The 15,555-nt window shown below is 39.3% G+C and overlaps 1 protein-coding gene across 1 annotated transcript; it reads right to left on the minus strand.

Moving 5' to 3' along the window:
• Positions 1–3,441: 3,441 nt before the first annotated feature.
• On the minus strand, positions 3,442–13,250 carry stc2a (stanniocalcin 2a). Its single transcript, XM_080201680.1, has 4 exons — positions 13,040–13,250; positions 11,581–11,723; positions 11,131–11,342; positions 3,442–7,155 (listed from the first exon to the last, which is right to left on the minus strand). The coding sequence occupies exons 1-4, from the start codon at positions 13,197–13,199 to the stop codon at positions 6,744–6,746; spliced, it is 927 nt and encodes a 308-aa protein (XP_080057806.1). The 5' UTR covers positions 13,200–13,250; the 3' UTR covers positions 3,442–6,743.
• Between the last annotated feature and the right edge of the window lie 2,305 nt (positions 13,251–15,555).

The following is a 15,555-nucleotide window of genomic DNA, read 5'->3' on the forward strand; positions in this document are numbered from 1 at the left end:
GTGAGGTGCCTTTTAATTAGCATGTATGAGATTTTAATGCGTGCAAATGGAGTTTCCAACATTTGTCATCGAGAAGCTCGATCCATCTTTAACTTGTCTTGAAAGTCGAGGAAACAAAATTCCAGTTTATCCCACTGTTGGGAAACAGATTTTTTTGTCTCCCGCCAAATGCTCACACCTGGCATGATTCCAGTGGATACAAATATCCTGTCCTACATTTCAAAAGTACTTCATTGACAGTAAAACAACTTGAACCATCCTGAGGATATAGAATGTGCTGTGTAGACAAAAGTTTTCATAAATTTGTAAAATTAGAGAATGTGAAAAAGGATTTGTAAATGGCATAGAAATTTGCATCGCAGATTAAAGGAGAAGCCTGCGGGGTATAAATCTTTCATGTATTAATCATTGGGACAGAATTAGATCTAACATTTGCAGTGTGGGGGTGGGGGGTGGGGGGCGGGGTGCGGAATATCGAAATTAGTATTATATCAGAATTTACCTGACCAGATAGTTCAGCATAATCTTGTGGGGATTGGAGTTAAAATCTGAGTTTCCTGGCTTTAATAATTGAGTTACAGGCAGTATCCTTGACTTGTCTTGCATTCTTTGCATGTAAAACACAAAATTAGTCTCTTCACCTACAGAAACAATCCTTGTACAATAATGTTCCAATCAGAATTTTATTTGGCAGCCACATTGCCATAATAGGTTACAGACCTGTAATATGCTCCTTAAGGTCTATAATTTTACAGGCAGTTCCTTTGTTCATTATTGTAATGGGGAATTTTCTGCTTTGGTGAATATTTATACACATGGTGCAATGAATTATGCTGAGATTAATTTAGTTCAATAACCCTGTGAAGTTTATACAGCCAAGATCAAATTACTTTTCAGTGAACGGAACTAAAACTATGCACTCGAGAGATAAATATTGACCAGGTCATTAAGTTAACTCTCCTGCTCTATTTTTTAAGTAGAGACATGGGATCTATTATGTCCTCTTAAGAGGCCAGTGAGGATCTTGGTCTGGTATCTCATACAAAATCTAATGTCGCCAGCTTTAACAGTATAGCAGCCTCTCACTATATGCATACAATCTGTACCCAAATCTTATTCCAAATTTTATTCAATTGAATTGAATTAAATTGGTTTATTATCGTCACATGTATTGGGATACACTGAAAAATATTGTTTCTTGTGAGCTAGACAAACAAAACATACCAGTCATAGAATACACTGGATAGAAGGAAAGGATAGGGTGCAGAATACAGTGTTGTAGTTACCTATAGATGAAGAGAAAGATCAGCTTAAAAGTCTAATGGCAGCAGAGAAGAAGTTGTTCTTGGTACTTGTATTCAGATGTTTGTTTCTTTTTCCCAACAAAAAAGGGTGGAAGAGAGAACGTCCGGGTTGCATAGGGTCTTTGATTGTGCTGGCTGCTTTCCCAAGGCAGCCGAAGGTGTAGACGGAATTGATGGATGGAAGACTGGTTTGCGAGATGTACTGGGCTTCATTCACAACCACCTCAAGGGTGTGAATGCTGTCCTTGAACTAATGTTGATGGTTGAATGCAAAATAAATTGTCTCTTATCCACAATTTAATATTTGAGTAAAACTGAACACAGCACATGATCACATTTCACCATGATTAATTGAACTCTAAAAAGGAAGCATTGCTTGTTGTTTCTACTATTTACATTTTACAGGAGAAAAGGATAAACTTGAATTGAATTAAGGTATTCCAGCTACTCAGGTAGCTGGTAGAGCTAATAAATATTGTAAAGCTGGTAACGGTTTAATAGTGTATCATAGTTGTTTGAATGGTACCTCCTTTTATAAAAATGCTAGAAAGGACAAATAAATGTGTATAAATGTGATGCAATCCCACTGGATACTACAGGCCTGGAACAACATCAGTTAGCTTAAATAATCTTTCCCTCCTTTCTGCGTCTCAGTGACCTTGCAGTGGTTTGACATTAACTGAATTTAAATACTTGGACTGGGTTGACCGCTATTTTCAGAGGTTCGATCTATTTTGTTTGTCTTTACCAAACATGAGTTTGTTTTCCTCAACTCTCCTTTATAGTTATAAAAATAATGCAATGACCTGCACTGATCAATAATTGGCAAAATAACAAAATAAGCACATAATTTAAACCTGCTAGCTTTCCAAGATGAATTTTCTTCACCAAGACCAATTTTAACCATTAAAATAAGCAATCTGAGCAATTTGAATGATTGGCATTTGGCAAAAAAAGAGTGGCTTAATTATTTATAAATCTCAGGTAAAAACATTTAATTCCCAATTAAGTTCATGTAGGACATCACGTTTCAAGATAAAAGACAATCTATTATCCTCACAGAAATACACTTCTGTTTATGTCACTGCACATTCTTTCTTTGAAATTAGTTTCCATTAACCCTTAGATGTCCTGTTTTTCAGGGTAAAAAGTCTGACAGCACCAGGTTTAAGTCCAACTGATTTATTTGATAGTAAACTCACAAGCTTTCGGGGTTTGTCCCTTCGTCAGGTGAATGGAGAGTTCTGGCCTCAGACAGAGCATATAAAGCACAGACAGTTTACAGATTACTGATTAGAAACCTGTAAACTGTAATCTGTAACTGTAATCTGTAAACTGTCTGTGCTTTATATGCTCTGTCTGAGGCCAGAACTCTCCATTCACCTGACGAAGGGACAAACCCTGAAAGCTTGTGAGTTTACTATCAAATAAATCGGTTGGACTTAAACCTGGTGTTGTCAGACTTTTTACTGTGTTTACCCCAGTCCAACGCTGGCATATGCACATCATGGCTGTTTTTCAGGGCCAATGAAGTATTTTTGAAATGTCACTGTTGTTAAGTAAGGAAGCAGACCAGCCAATTTGTATCCAGAGAGGTTCTTCAAGAAGCAAAGAGCTCAATGGGTGGGCACTACTTTAGTCATGTTGATTGAAGGATAAATGATGGCTAAGACACCATAAGAACTCCCTGCTCTTTCTTAATTTTCAGTGGAGGTTGGCCATTTTTCTCTTTGATTGGAGCAATAGACTGAAGAGTGATGTCTTGGCACAGAAATAACCTTTGTTAAAGAGTTGCAAAATCTCAAAATTTACTTTAATGTCCTTTTTTATATTTTTAATCAATTTTTACAATATTGTTGTTAAAAAAAAAGGACAGTCAAATGAGGAAAAAAGGAGAAGGTAAGCAGTAAGTCATTATTTTATGTACATAATTGTCTTTATTCATTAGTTTCAGGCTGTTGCAATATATCATTTACTTCTGATTTCTGATTGTTGGTATCATTAAGATATTAACATTTTTCAGCATTAATGTTTTTGACAGGAAGATACTTCCTTTGATCTTTTAGTGGTCTAAAGGTTACCTCTTTTGCAAATGCAATATCCTAAAAGTATGCCATTCAGTTAAATAACCTTTAAATAAGGATAGTTTTGTTTCTTGCAGAAAGAAAGAATAGTCACAATGTACGCAAGTGCAAACTCTTTTTTGGAATCTGAGACAATTAAAGAACTTTAAAAGTGTTAAGTTTTGGAAATATTTAACTCTGGCAGTGCAGTACTAGATTTCATGGAATGCTCTGAGTTATACAGTCACCAGAACAGGACAACATTTTTAAATACCTATGTTCTAGTTGAGATGCAGAAAAACTTTCAACTGCAATGCTGCATTTATTATTTTCTCTTTACAATGTATTGTTCACAAAGACAGGATGACTATACATTTTTCTCTAAACAGCAATAACCTTAACAGGAAGAATACAAAGCATACAGAGAATATTTCAAATGAAACGAAACATGGCCATGCATGACAGCCTGAGAACAAGATACAATAAAGTAATCCTCACACCATCAAATGGTATGGCTAATACAATGATTGGAGACAGTGGCTAGATTGTGGCTGCAGTAAGGATTATGTTGTATGATTCATCATCAGGTGAGCCTTAAAAGGTAGTGAAACAGAAATGTGAGGTAGCAGACTGCACTCTATTCAACTGAGAGAGAATTAAGTTGTTCCTGTTTTAAGGACTTTGTGTTTCATATTTTACTTGTTTAGGACGCAGGCATTTCTAACAATTTTCTAAGGATAATTAACCTTATGCTAATAGACTATTAGCCTCTAATTTATTTGGAGTCAGGTTTATAGCTTGGAAACAGGTCTTTCAGTCCAACTTGTCTATGCCGCTGAGATTTTACCACTAAGCTATTTCCAATTGCCTGCAGTTGGCCCATATCCCTCAACACCTATGTAACTGTCTCAGTGTTTTTTAAAAGACAAAATTGTTCCCACTTCTACTACTTCTTGCAGCTTGTTCCAGACACTTACCACTCTGTGTGAAAAAATTGCCTCTGTAGACTCCTTTGTATCGCTCCCCTCACCTTAAACCTAAGCCCTCTAGTTTTAGACCCCTCTATCTTTGGAGAAAGATGTCGACTGTATGTCTTATTTATGCCCTTCATTATTTTATATATAAGATCACTTCTAAGCCTCCTATGCTTTAGAGAAAAAAGTCTCAGTCTATCCAGCCTCTTCTTGTAACTCAAACCATCAAGTCCCAGTAGCATCCTAGTAAATCCTTTCTGCACTCTTTCTAGTTTAGTGATTTCCTTTCTATAGGTTTTGAAATGAACGTTCCAGCTTGATCTACATTTTGAATGGCATGTCAGATAGCTAGCTTCAGAAATGAAACATAAAAAACGCATTTAGGCCATCTTGTAAAATAACAAACTAAATTATCTTGTGGAATTTTCTAGCAAGATGTGTTTAATTCTGCACAAGGCTAGAAACAGGCTGTTATTTTCTGAGAGGCTGGATAGTATCAAAGAATCATAAAATCCTACAGTGCAGGAGGCCATTTGGCCCATCAGGTCTGCACAAACCACAATCCCACCCACATCCTATCCCCATAACTTCATACATTTACCCTAGTTAGTCCCCCTTACACTCAAGGGCAATTTAGCATGGCCAATCCACCCAACCCGCACATCTTTGGACTGTGGGAGGAAACCGGACAATCCGGAGAAAACCCACGCAGATACAGGTAGAATGTGCAAACTCCACACCGGCAGTGACCCAAGCTGGGAATCAAATTCAGGTTCCTGGCACTGAGAGGCAGCAGTGCTAACCACTGTGCCACCATATCAATTATTAGCAACTGATAACATGGATTTCATTTTTCTACTAAGCTACATTATTGTGTAGCAAGTTTCATATCTAAACATTGCATTGGATAGTTAGTTATGCATATCTAATCAGACCATCAAAACCTATTATCTTGCTCATTTGAATGTGAAATAACATTTTTACTGTTAAATCCAACTGTTACTAGGTTTTAGTATGGGTACCACTATTGAAAGTAAAAACACATATTTTAAGATTGTCCTATTGGATGGTTCATATATATTTCATGTTGATAGGCATGCAAACATTGTGAGCCAGCTGTTGCACATTAAGTTTGCACCGATAACAATCCCAACTAAGGGGCAATTTTGCATGGCAGGTCAACCTAATCCGCACGTCTTTGGACTGCAGGAAGAAACCCACACATACACGGGGAGAACATGCAAACTCCATACAGACACAGTCGCCTGAGGCTGGAATTGAATCTGGGTTCCTGGCTCTGTGAGAAAGCAGTGCTAACCACTGTGCCACCCCATTGAGAGGTGATTATCTTTCTTCAATCATTTGTGGTAGGACAGTAGGAAACTAACATTAAATGTTGGACTGTAGAAAGTAAAAAAGTGCCTCTAAAGGCACTAAAAACGAAACAAAAGGAAAACAAGATCTCGAAAAGATTTGTGATCAGACGGGATATTTTAATCAGATGAATTTGCAATGTATGTTGGGAAAAATCAATGTGTGCATTTATACATATAATGAAAGTTTGGTGGCAAGAAGAAATAATTCATTGAATGCTACACAATATATATTTTATTTTTTTTTCTAATTTTCTATTCATTAGTATGATTTTGCCAGGATCATGTGTCTAAGACAGATGGATAACTTCATTAAATAATTAGCAGAAAACAATATGTTAGCAAATAACAACATGATTTAATGATATTCTAATTAAAACTATCAATAAAAAAGCAATTTTTGTTAGACTTGAATAAGGTGTTTAATAAATAAAGAATTAACAACTACCAATAAAATTATAGAATGATATAAAATTACAGTATGTTGCATAAGAAAACTCACTAGTGATATGAATATGTACAACACAGAAAATGAAATAGTTTAATTTACCTTATCCAACAGGTATATTGTTGATACAGAAACTACAATAAATAGTAATGTTAAATATTTACAACATAGAATAAATGTAATCAGTAGACGAACATGTAGACCTTCACAAAAGCTTTGCCCTGTACAAAATTACCCAAGATATATCTAATAATAAAGATTTTGTCCTGAAATAAAGATGTTCTGATTTTGCTTTTAAATTAAAAAGGGAAACTTTCATGCATGCTGAGGTGGCTCGTTGAGTGAGATAATTGATATAATGTTAAATTTCAAGTACAGTGATTATGGGATATATGTTGGACTGCATTCTAGGAGTTGTAGGTTTTTTTGAGTTTAAGTGAAATATGAAAGCTGACTGCTGAGGTGAACTACAATTCCCAGAATATTTTGCATGTAACACAAATCCCATTTTAGGGTATGTGTGTTGGAATGTCCATAATAAGGAAATGGGTGCATGGAAAGTCCTTAAGACTAATGCTCTTTCACCTTCTGATATCGGATAACTCAATGGCATCGCCAGTATGAGAACGTTCCTCGGTTATTCGCCGTGATGCCTGACCAGTACCTCGGGCACGTGCATGAGCATTCGGGTGAACTTTTCCGCTTCTCTCCTTTTCTCCTTTAGGGTTCCTAGCATTCTCCCTGTCAATCTCAAGATAATTTATATCTGTGCTACCCTTGTGGCCCTTACGGTTGTCCCCTTGTTTTTTGTCAGGAGCGGCAGTGGTTGGGGTGACTTGATCAACCTGCTTGCGAGAAGAGCAGGAATCCTCTTGCAACAGCTGTCTTAAAAATGCAAGGTTCTGTCCAAATCGGGATCGCACACTTTTCTTTACAGCTTCCATAACGTCTTCATGACAATGGAACAGTGCCTTTATAAATTCCAAGTATGACCTTTTTTGAAAAATAAAATAAATACAATGATCTATGAGTATACATTCAATAGTCAAATATAAATATTATTCATAATACAAAATGGAGAATTTTAGGAGATTGCGTTTTAATTTAACTGTAGACTTTAAAATATTCAATTAAACAAAATTCAACATTGTATTTCTGAGTTGGTAAATCTTCAGTTTTCATCCATTCACTATGCCTCTACAGCTGTAAGCATATGCATCTAATCTAGATCGAGAAATGTGTTTCTATTGAATTTTAAAAGTAGTACAACGACATTTTCAAAACAATCATTAATGCAGTGTAATGTATTTAAGTAGAAGGTGCAAACAATATTTGAGAGGAAACAGAATAGTGGCTATGTTACTAGACAATTAATCTAGAGATCTGTTCTGGTGGTCTGAAGACAGGAGCTGGGATGTTAAATGTAATGAAATTAAAGCTGGAAGTTAATAAAAAACACTAGCACTAGCACTACTGGATTGTTGAAAAATGCACCTTATTCACTAATGTTCTTGAAGAATGTCCCAACCTATATACGACTCAAGCCTCCAGTAATTTTGTCAGTTCTTAATTGCCCTCTTGAAATGATGTCACAAACCACCAGTTGTGTTTAAGAAGGTTACTCAACGCCCCCCTCTCAAGGGCAATTAGGCTTGGTAAGTAAATGCTGGCCTAGCCAGAGAAATCCATGTGCCATGAATGAATTAAAGGAATATGAGGATAACATCTCTGTTGAAAAGTATTTGTCTATTAATATCACTACACTAGGTTTTGTCCTTGGGGGATCCATCATAGTAACTTAGTCAAGATACATAGTTAGTGTTGGTGGGGATTTGCATGCAAAGAGTCTCATAATCTTTTCTTAAATAAATGGCTCAATTATTCCTCCAAGAATCCAATCCTATCCATTCTTACATTAATGTTGCCACTCTACCTCAACTACTTCTTTAGTGTACACAACCTTTAGTTCTCCAGCAGACCAATGATAAATCACAGTATTTTCATCTCCTTCATGTCTCCAGTGAAGCAATTTAAATCACATTTTTTATAATTTGTTTCTTTGGACTAGAATTTTTGACCCACTCACAGTCAATTTAATATCCATGAAAAGTTTCTTTAGAAGTATAATGAATGATTATTAGCAATAAGAACAGAAAATGGTGAAAGTTCCCTGTAGGGCACATCTGTGGAGAGAGGAACAATGGGATTGCTTGTCACAGATGCTGTCAGGCCTGTTGAGTATTTTTAACATTTTCTGTTCTTAATAAGACTTCCGGCTTTTGCGGTATTTTGCTTTTCCGGCAATTATTATCCTTTCCATTCATGATTCTATCCTGATTTTGCCTTCATGTCAACACTTTTTGTCTCTCTCTTCTAACCTCAATTTAGAAATCTTGCATTTCCTTTGTTACTACAGTTGGCTCCAAATTCTTTCACATTAAGTGCTTCTTTTTTACTCTAGAGGTCTGTATAAATATATTTCCAATTCTTATATATATAAATCAAGGGTCTTTTATAAATGCCTCTCTTACTACTGAACAGGATTCATTAAATAATTTTTTGTTTGATAAGTAATGTCTTTCTCACCTTTGACCTCCAAACCTTCCCTATAATTTTTATTTTCTTCCTCTTTCTATTCAGCCACTGCCCTTTCTATTCTCTCTAAGCTGAAGACATCAGTTTACTTATATAGTTTTCGTCCTTCTGAACTGTAACCTCCACCCACCCCTCCTCCAACTTTCTGACTTGAAACCCAGATTTGCTGCACAGTGTCCCAAACAAACTCATTCTTTCCAAAGTCTAAACTTGAAACTATTCTTCTCAACCATTTTCTCTTCAATTTTTTACTTTCAACTTTGGATGATGGTGTAAAACAGGTTAATCACTCATTGTATATCATGTCTCATTTTTGTTTGATTTCCACAGATGTTAGCAAAGGGGAAATTGGGTGGGCTGCAAATTGGAAAGCCAATTTGATATCCACCCATTTTACACCATTGCCCAGTGCTGAACCATGCCAACCTAAGGTATGGTCACCAGTTGATGCAGAGTCAACCTATAAGAACAAAGAGAAAAAAGGCAGAGAAAAGTACAGCACAGGAGCTGGCCCCTTGGCCCTCCAAGCCTGTGTGGGTCATGATGCTGTAACTAAAAAAAAACCTTCTGCTCTTACTTGGTCCATATCCTTTTATTCATTCCCTATTCATGCCTCTTAAATGTTGCTAATGTACCTGCTTCCACCACCTTCTCTGGCAGCGTGTTCCAAGCACTCACCAATCTCTGCGTGAAAACCTTCCCCTGCACATCTCCCTTAAACTTTCCCCCTTTGACCTCGAAGCTGTGCCCCCTTGTAATTGACAAACTTGGGCATTACCTAAATTCTACTTATCGCTTTACCTGATTTTTGTTTTATACTTCGTAAAACGCAAAGTGACAAAAGCACTGGTCATTTCTTATACTTTGAGCCTTGGCTTTTCACCATGGCTTCTCAATTTAAAGCTAACAACCAAGTTCCATCCTATCCTTAACAAATGTCCATACAAACACACACATTCCAGTTGTGATCACGAGTTGAGAGAGGTTTACATCTCTCTTGAGTTTGAAGCACTAATTGTTGGATCCAAAATGGTGACCAGGTGATTTGACATTAAGTGAGGATCATAACTGGGATTTTCTGTTATGTATGTTTTGGTATTGCACAATCTGATTACATGGCGAACTCAATTTAGAAAATGTTAACTAAATTTCACAAACCTACTTCCAATTAAAGTACAACACCTCACAGATTATTTTACTTCACAGACTGCCTTCATAATCCTACATATCTAACTTCACATATGGCAATTGCAAAATAATCCCTCACTTTTATTCAATTGCCTACTGACAGATAGATTAAAGGTTTGGAGTTCTTACTTAGGGATTATGTTAAACAAAATATCCAGCCAAGTACTGCAGATGTTTTAATCTGCAAAGGTTGGTTAAATTATAAATAATATATCAGAATAACTCCAAATATTCTGGGGAAAATCTTGATTATATCCTCATAAATTTAAGTCACTTCAAGTTTTATTTCTTAAGAGTTCTTAAACATGAAATAAGAACAAGAGAAATTAATTCCAGGACTCTCTATAGCTTCTCATTTCACTCTATTTACTTCAGTGGAGAAAATGAGAACACAATTTTCAGTGACAACAATTTATGGCAGAAATCCATTTTTAAATAAACTTCTAAGATTACTTCGGTATTAATAATAATTTTCTAAATGTAAATATCCTTGTACTAATTTTGTATTTTTACATGGAACGTGTTCATCACTGATGAGGCCAGCGTTTGTTGCCCATCCCTAATTCCCTTTGAATTGAGTAGCTTCTTAGGCCATTTCAGAGAACACTGCATTGCTGTGGATCTGGAGTCACACATAGGAGAGACCAGGCAAGGATGCAGATTTCCTTCCCTAAAGGGCATTAGTCAGCAATCATTGATAAGTTCATGGTCACCATTATGGAGACTAGTTTTATATTCTGTATTTATTAATTGCTGTGGTGGGATTTGTACCTATGCCCTCCACAGTTTCCTAGTGTTTTTACCACTATGCCACCATCTTCCCCACTGCTGATGTCTAATGTTAACTTGCCATTGGTTAATTTTATCCCACAAGTATACCTGGTAAATAACTTCCCTTTTTAATTAGACCTATACTTGAAATGTGTAAGTATACAAATTAATCTGCATTAATGGACATCTTGTTAAAAGTGTCAACCATACACTGTCTTGAGTTGAATGTGTTTCCCGTGACCTTTCAAAGCACACTAATATTGTGTGTTTGTCTTATCTGTGCAGTCCTTGAGCAGAATACACAGAATAGTACTATTTTGCCCAGAAATATTTACACAAGGCTGTACAATGTGATGCAACCCAGACTATGTTGCAGAGTATGCAAAATTGTAGGCAACTCCCTTTACTACTTACCCTTTGGAAAGCAGATGCCGAATGTGAATCATCTCCACAACCACATTGATGTTCTCCTTTGCAATGGAGCAGAGGTCATGTTTGAGGTAGCACTCTTGCTGTAGTTGAGACACCATCTCCTGGATTGTGGAGCACTTCCGACTGATGCAGCTGAATTTTATCCTCAATCCATGAGCCATACACTTCAGAGTATCTTTAATAAAGGACTTGCCCTGGACAGAATATAAATGGTAATATAGTTGTGAAAAGCAGTTGCCTTAATTTTTTAAAAAAAAACTTAATTTAGGAACCATACACTTCAGTGTAACTTCCATATTATCAAGACTGTTGGTAGGAATATAACTTGGAATAATGTAGTGAGAATACAGCTGAATTAATTTATACTTAAAGTGTTTCGGGGGAGGGGGATTACAGGTTGTCCTTTATTGTTCTGTTTCTTTGATTTATTACCTGGGCATCAAATTTCCCAGCGTTGTGCAGAAAGGCCAGGCAGATGTCATGAGGTCCATGGATTTCGCAGGAATTGTTTTCAAAGCACTCAAAAACTCCACATCCAACATCGCCAGTGTTGACCAGGCAGTGCTGTATTTCAGCTGGAAGCACATATGAAAGGGGAGCAACAATTGAAAATCTGGCACCTCACGTGGGACTGCACTCACACACTATTAACGGACCTTACATTCAGGGAAGGCCAGGAAAGGAGCTACGCAAATGCAAGTTCAACATTTTCATTTACCTCCGTCAAATAATAGTGTCCCCCCCCCCACCTCGGTTCAGTTGCAAATGCCAGAGGGTCACAATGACCTTTGATCTCAATCCAAAACAGCCGCGTGTGCATGGTTCTAGATATTTGAACCTTCCTTGTTAGCGGGTGGAAAGTTTTGGGAACGCCCTAGTTCATCAACGTATCGACCCCCCTTTTTTAAAAAATCCTTTGTGTATAAACCTGCCTGGCTCCACATCTTCAAGCCACGAGTACTACTCATCTTCACTCTTTGCCCTCGCCCCTCCTTCCGCCCGCCCCCCCCAATGTCTTATGAGTTGCCACTTTGGGAGAAAGTATTGCTGGTTAATAAACATCGCTTTCTCTCTGCCTCCGGCTCTCTCTTGAGCACAGTTACCAGCAGCTAACCACCGCCCCCCCCCCACCACTTCCCACCCCACCCCCCCACTCTTCATCCTGTTAAGTTTCCCTTCCACTTTATCCTATAAAGATCCACAGCTGCAGCCGGATGCTTGCTGCTTTTGTGTGTGTGTGTGTCTTTTTGTCGGGGGCCCCCGGGGGCTCTTCTCTTCCTCTCTCCCCACCCCACCCCCGCAGTTGCAGATATACGCAAGTCACCACCCTGCAGGTTCTCAAGGGGTTAATATGCTAACGAGGTGTGCGTGGCTGTCGACACGGAGTCTTCCCCAATGTGCTACAATGCGATCCGAGCATGGGACAATGATCCCTTGCAACTGATCGCGCTGCGCTGCACAGCCGGACCTTAATGCATTAGAAATGGGAGGAATAAATAATTGATCCCGGATTACTTTTATTGCTACTTTTTGTAAAAAAAAAGTATCGAAGCCGGCCACCGAAATCTTTGCATTCCCATCACATTTTCTTAAACCACCTCTCATTTGATCCGATTGCTTCCCAAGTCAATTTCATTCCAGTTTCAGTTCCCCCGCTTCAGCTAATCGCACGAACACCAATAAGAAAGTGAATGCTCCAGGTTTAATTGCACAATATCTATGCGTCTCATTCAACACTTTGGCCACCGACTTGTCATTTTTTACCCCCCTCTGTTTGGATGTAGACACCCCAGTTGCATGTATGAACCCACGCGGGGAGGGCAAGAAGCAAATCTGCCTCCCAACTCGGCAAGAGAGAACAGTTTGCAGCCTCCCTCCGACTCACACATACCTGTGTTCTGCAAGGAGAGGCGAGCTTTTTGCTGGTTGGCCAGTTTGTCGCGTTCGTGGTGGTTTTCCGGCAAGTCCGCCTCGTCCGTCCCGAGGACCAGGTCGGGCGGCGTGAGAATGAGGAGGGTGGTCAGCAGAGCCGCTAACATGAGCGTGTCCATAGCTGCGCTTTGTCTGCAAGGGGGAGGAGGAGAGGAGAGGGAGGGAGCCACAGGCTGGGGCAAGGAGGAGCGCTTGCTTTGGGCTGGGAGCACACACTGAGCAGCGCCTTCGCTTGCTTCAGTTGCGCACGGTATCTGAACAGAAATGCAGAGAGGGGGGTTGACTAAATATACCAGAACCGTAGCCCCTGGCGTTTCTGTCACTTGAATGAAGGCAAGAAGCAGGTGTTGTCATTGGCTCGGGCCAATCAGGCGCCCAGAAACCATGCCCAAGTTTGACAAATCAGGGGCTGGGAGGCACATGGCCAAGACTCCGCCGATTCCAGCCTGGGACCATGGGCAAGGGGGAGAGCTCAGAGATCCCGTCAACTTTCCGCACACGTTTGTAACCTTACAACAGGGGCACGTGTTCCCATGTTGAAGTATTGTTCCAGTTCGCTTCCTGTAGCAGGAAGAAGGTTACTGCTCGCTGTAAATTCCCCTCCTCCCTCCACCCCCCACCCCCCTCATCGCCCTTTTGTCCTTCTTAATGTGAGTTTGACGGCTTTTGGAACGGGAACCCTTGCTGCTTAAAGCGGCTCCTTGCCCAGCTTTCTCATCCACAGCCATACCAGCGCTGGAGGCGGCCATCCGGCCCACCGAGCCTCTGCCAGCTCCTATGGATTCTTCAATTCGCCCCACTCACCCCCTCCCCCCAGTCTTTTCCCAGTAAGTCTGCTATTTCTTCCCCCTTTTTCCTTGTCAAGTGTCCTTGCTGTTGAGGGTGACTAATTGAATCTGCTTCCCAGGCCGTGCATTTTTCATTCTCTCACTGGTCCCACCCCTCCATTATATAAAAAATCCTCTCGGTGCCCTGCTTTCTGGCTGTTTAAACTCGCTGGTGTCGGGCTGCTGAATTCGCCAGTAGTTCACACAGAAGCACATAGATATTGACACACACGTACACCCACACATACATCCCTCAGCGCCGGAGAGACGGGGGAACCAAAGCGGAATCTCTGCAGTCGATGTAACGCGGTGCCGCAGCAATGTAGCAGAACTTGACTGTTAGCCGTGAGTGTGTGCGAACTTCCACCGCATGAATGCAGAATGCCGGCAGTGTGTGTATGTGATCTCCCGAAATTTGCTCATTTATTTAACTGATCACTTGTAGGTGGCATACTGCGGTCAGCTTTCCCACTGCATTGGATCGAATGCATGGAGAAAGTGATGACCATATATATACATATATTACTCTGGAAAAGGGAGATGCCATGTATGTGTGTAGCTCGTACACGGTAAGTGCAATATCCTAAAGTGGTCCAGATTTAAGGAAAAGAGATGCATAAGGAAAAATGCGACATGGTCTTGTGCATTGAAGCCTATGCTAAAAGGGAGCATCCTGTCCCACCCCATTTGTTCTGTACTTTGTAGTAAATGCCGCCAGGCTGAAACCATAGAGACGCGAAAGGCACTAGTAATTCCTGGCAGGAGTTACATCATTCATCCATCAACAGCTGCTCCATTCAGAGAACAGACAGAAAGAATTCTTCAGAGATCTGCAAAGCTGGCCATGTGGCTGGGATGAAGGAAACATTTGTATACATTTCAGTCTGGGCACATGCCCTCTTGAACATATAAAATAATGTATATTTTTTAATATTAGCAGTGACTAACACTGTTGAGAACCGGCTTGCAACGAGCAGTTACTGCCACTTCTGTGTGTGTGGGAGCTCAGTAAATGTTTCTAATATCGTATCTGAGACAAATACTTTCGATTCTAGGCACATGCAAGCACGTATTAGTACTGGACCAGATGAACAATGTGCTTTTGATAAACAGTAGCTGACCGTTATATCACCAAGCCATTTCCCTTTTTGTCTGGCAGTGGTCAACATGTGTCCAGCAGATGTTATTGAACCTTGTGGCTCATGTCGATGCAGTCTGCAGTGTCTGTGCATGATCCTCTTGTGAATAAGCCATTGACATTTGCATTTTACATCCCTTTACGTTTTAAATCGGCCAACAGGTGTAGCAACCAGTTCACGTCTCAGCAGATTTGGGGAGATAAATATTTTATCATGTCATTGTATTTGTGCATTTTGTGTCAAGTTGTTGCTGAAACATCGCCTATCCACATATGTATCCCTCATATAGATTCATTGTTGAATAAATAAAACTGCCAGGAAAATAAGATAAACAGTTCATTCCGAAAGTAAAGACAATGAGTAAAGGTTAATGCAGAAGATAGCGATTTCTAACCGATATTGACTGAATTAACTTTTGTCAGCTTTCAGTATATAGTCAAAATGCTATCGAAGAGATTAACAGATCGTGTAGACCTTTTACTTGAAGCATCGGTGAGTTAAACATTTAA

This window comes from Carcharhinus amblyrhynchos, chromosome 13 (genome assembly GCF_965287045.1).
Source record: "Carcharhinus amblyrhynchos chromosome 13, sCarAmb.v2.hapA, whole genome shotgun sequence".
Taxonomy (NCBI): Eukaryota; Metazoa; Chordata; class Chondrichthyes; order Carcharhiniformes; family Carcharhinidae; genus Carcharhinus; species Carcharhinus amblyrhynchos.

What these genes read in the sequence shown, in the direction of transcription:
- stc2a (XM_080201680.1), bottom strand. Translation starts at nt 13,199, where the DNA reads ATGGACACGCTCATGTTAGCGGCTCTGCTGACCACCCTCCTCATTCTC. An exon ending in CCTCTCCTTGCAGAACACAG is followed by an intron (nt 11,724 to 13,039) that starts GTATGTGTGAGT and finishes ATGTGCTTCCAG; the next exon opens with CTGAAATACAGCACTGCCTG. An exon ending in CGGCATCTGCTTTCCAAAGG is followed by an intron (nt 7,156 to 11,130) that starts GTAAGTAGTAAA and finishes TTTTCAAAAAAG; the next exon opens with GTCATACTTGGAATTTATAA.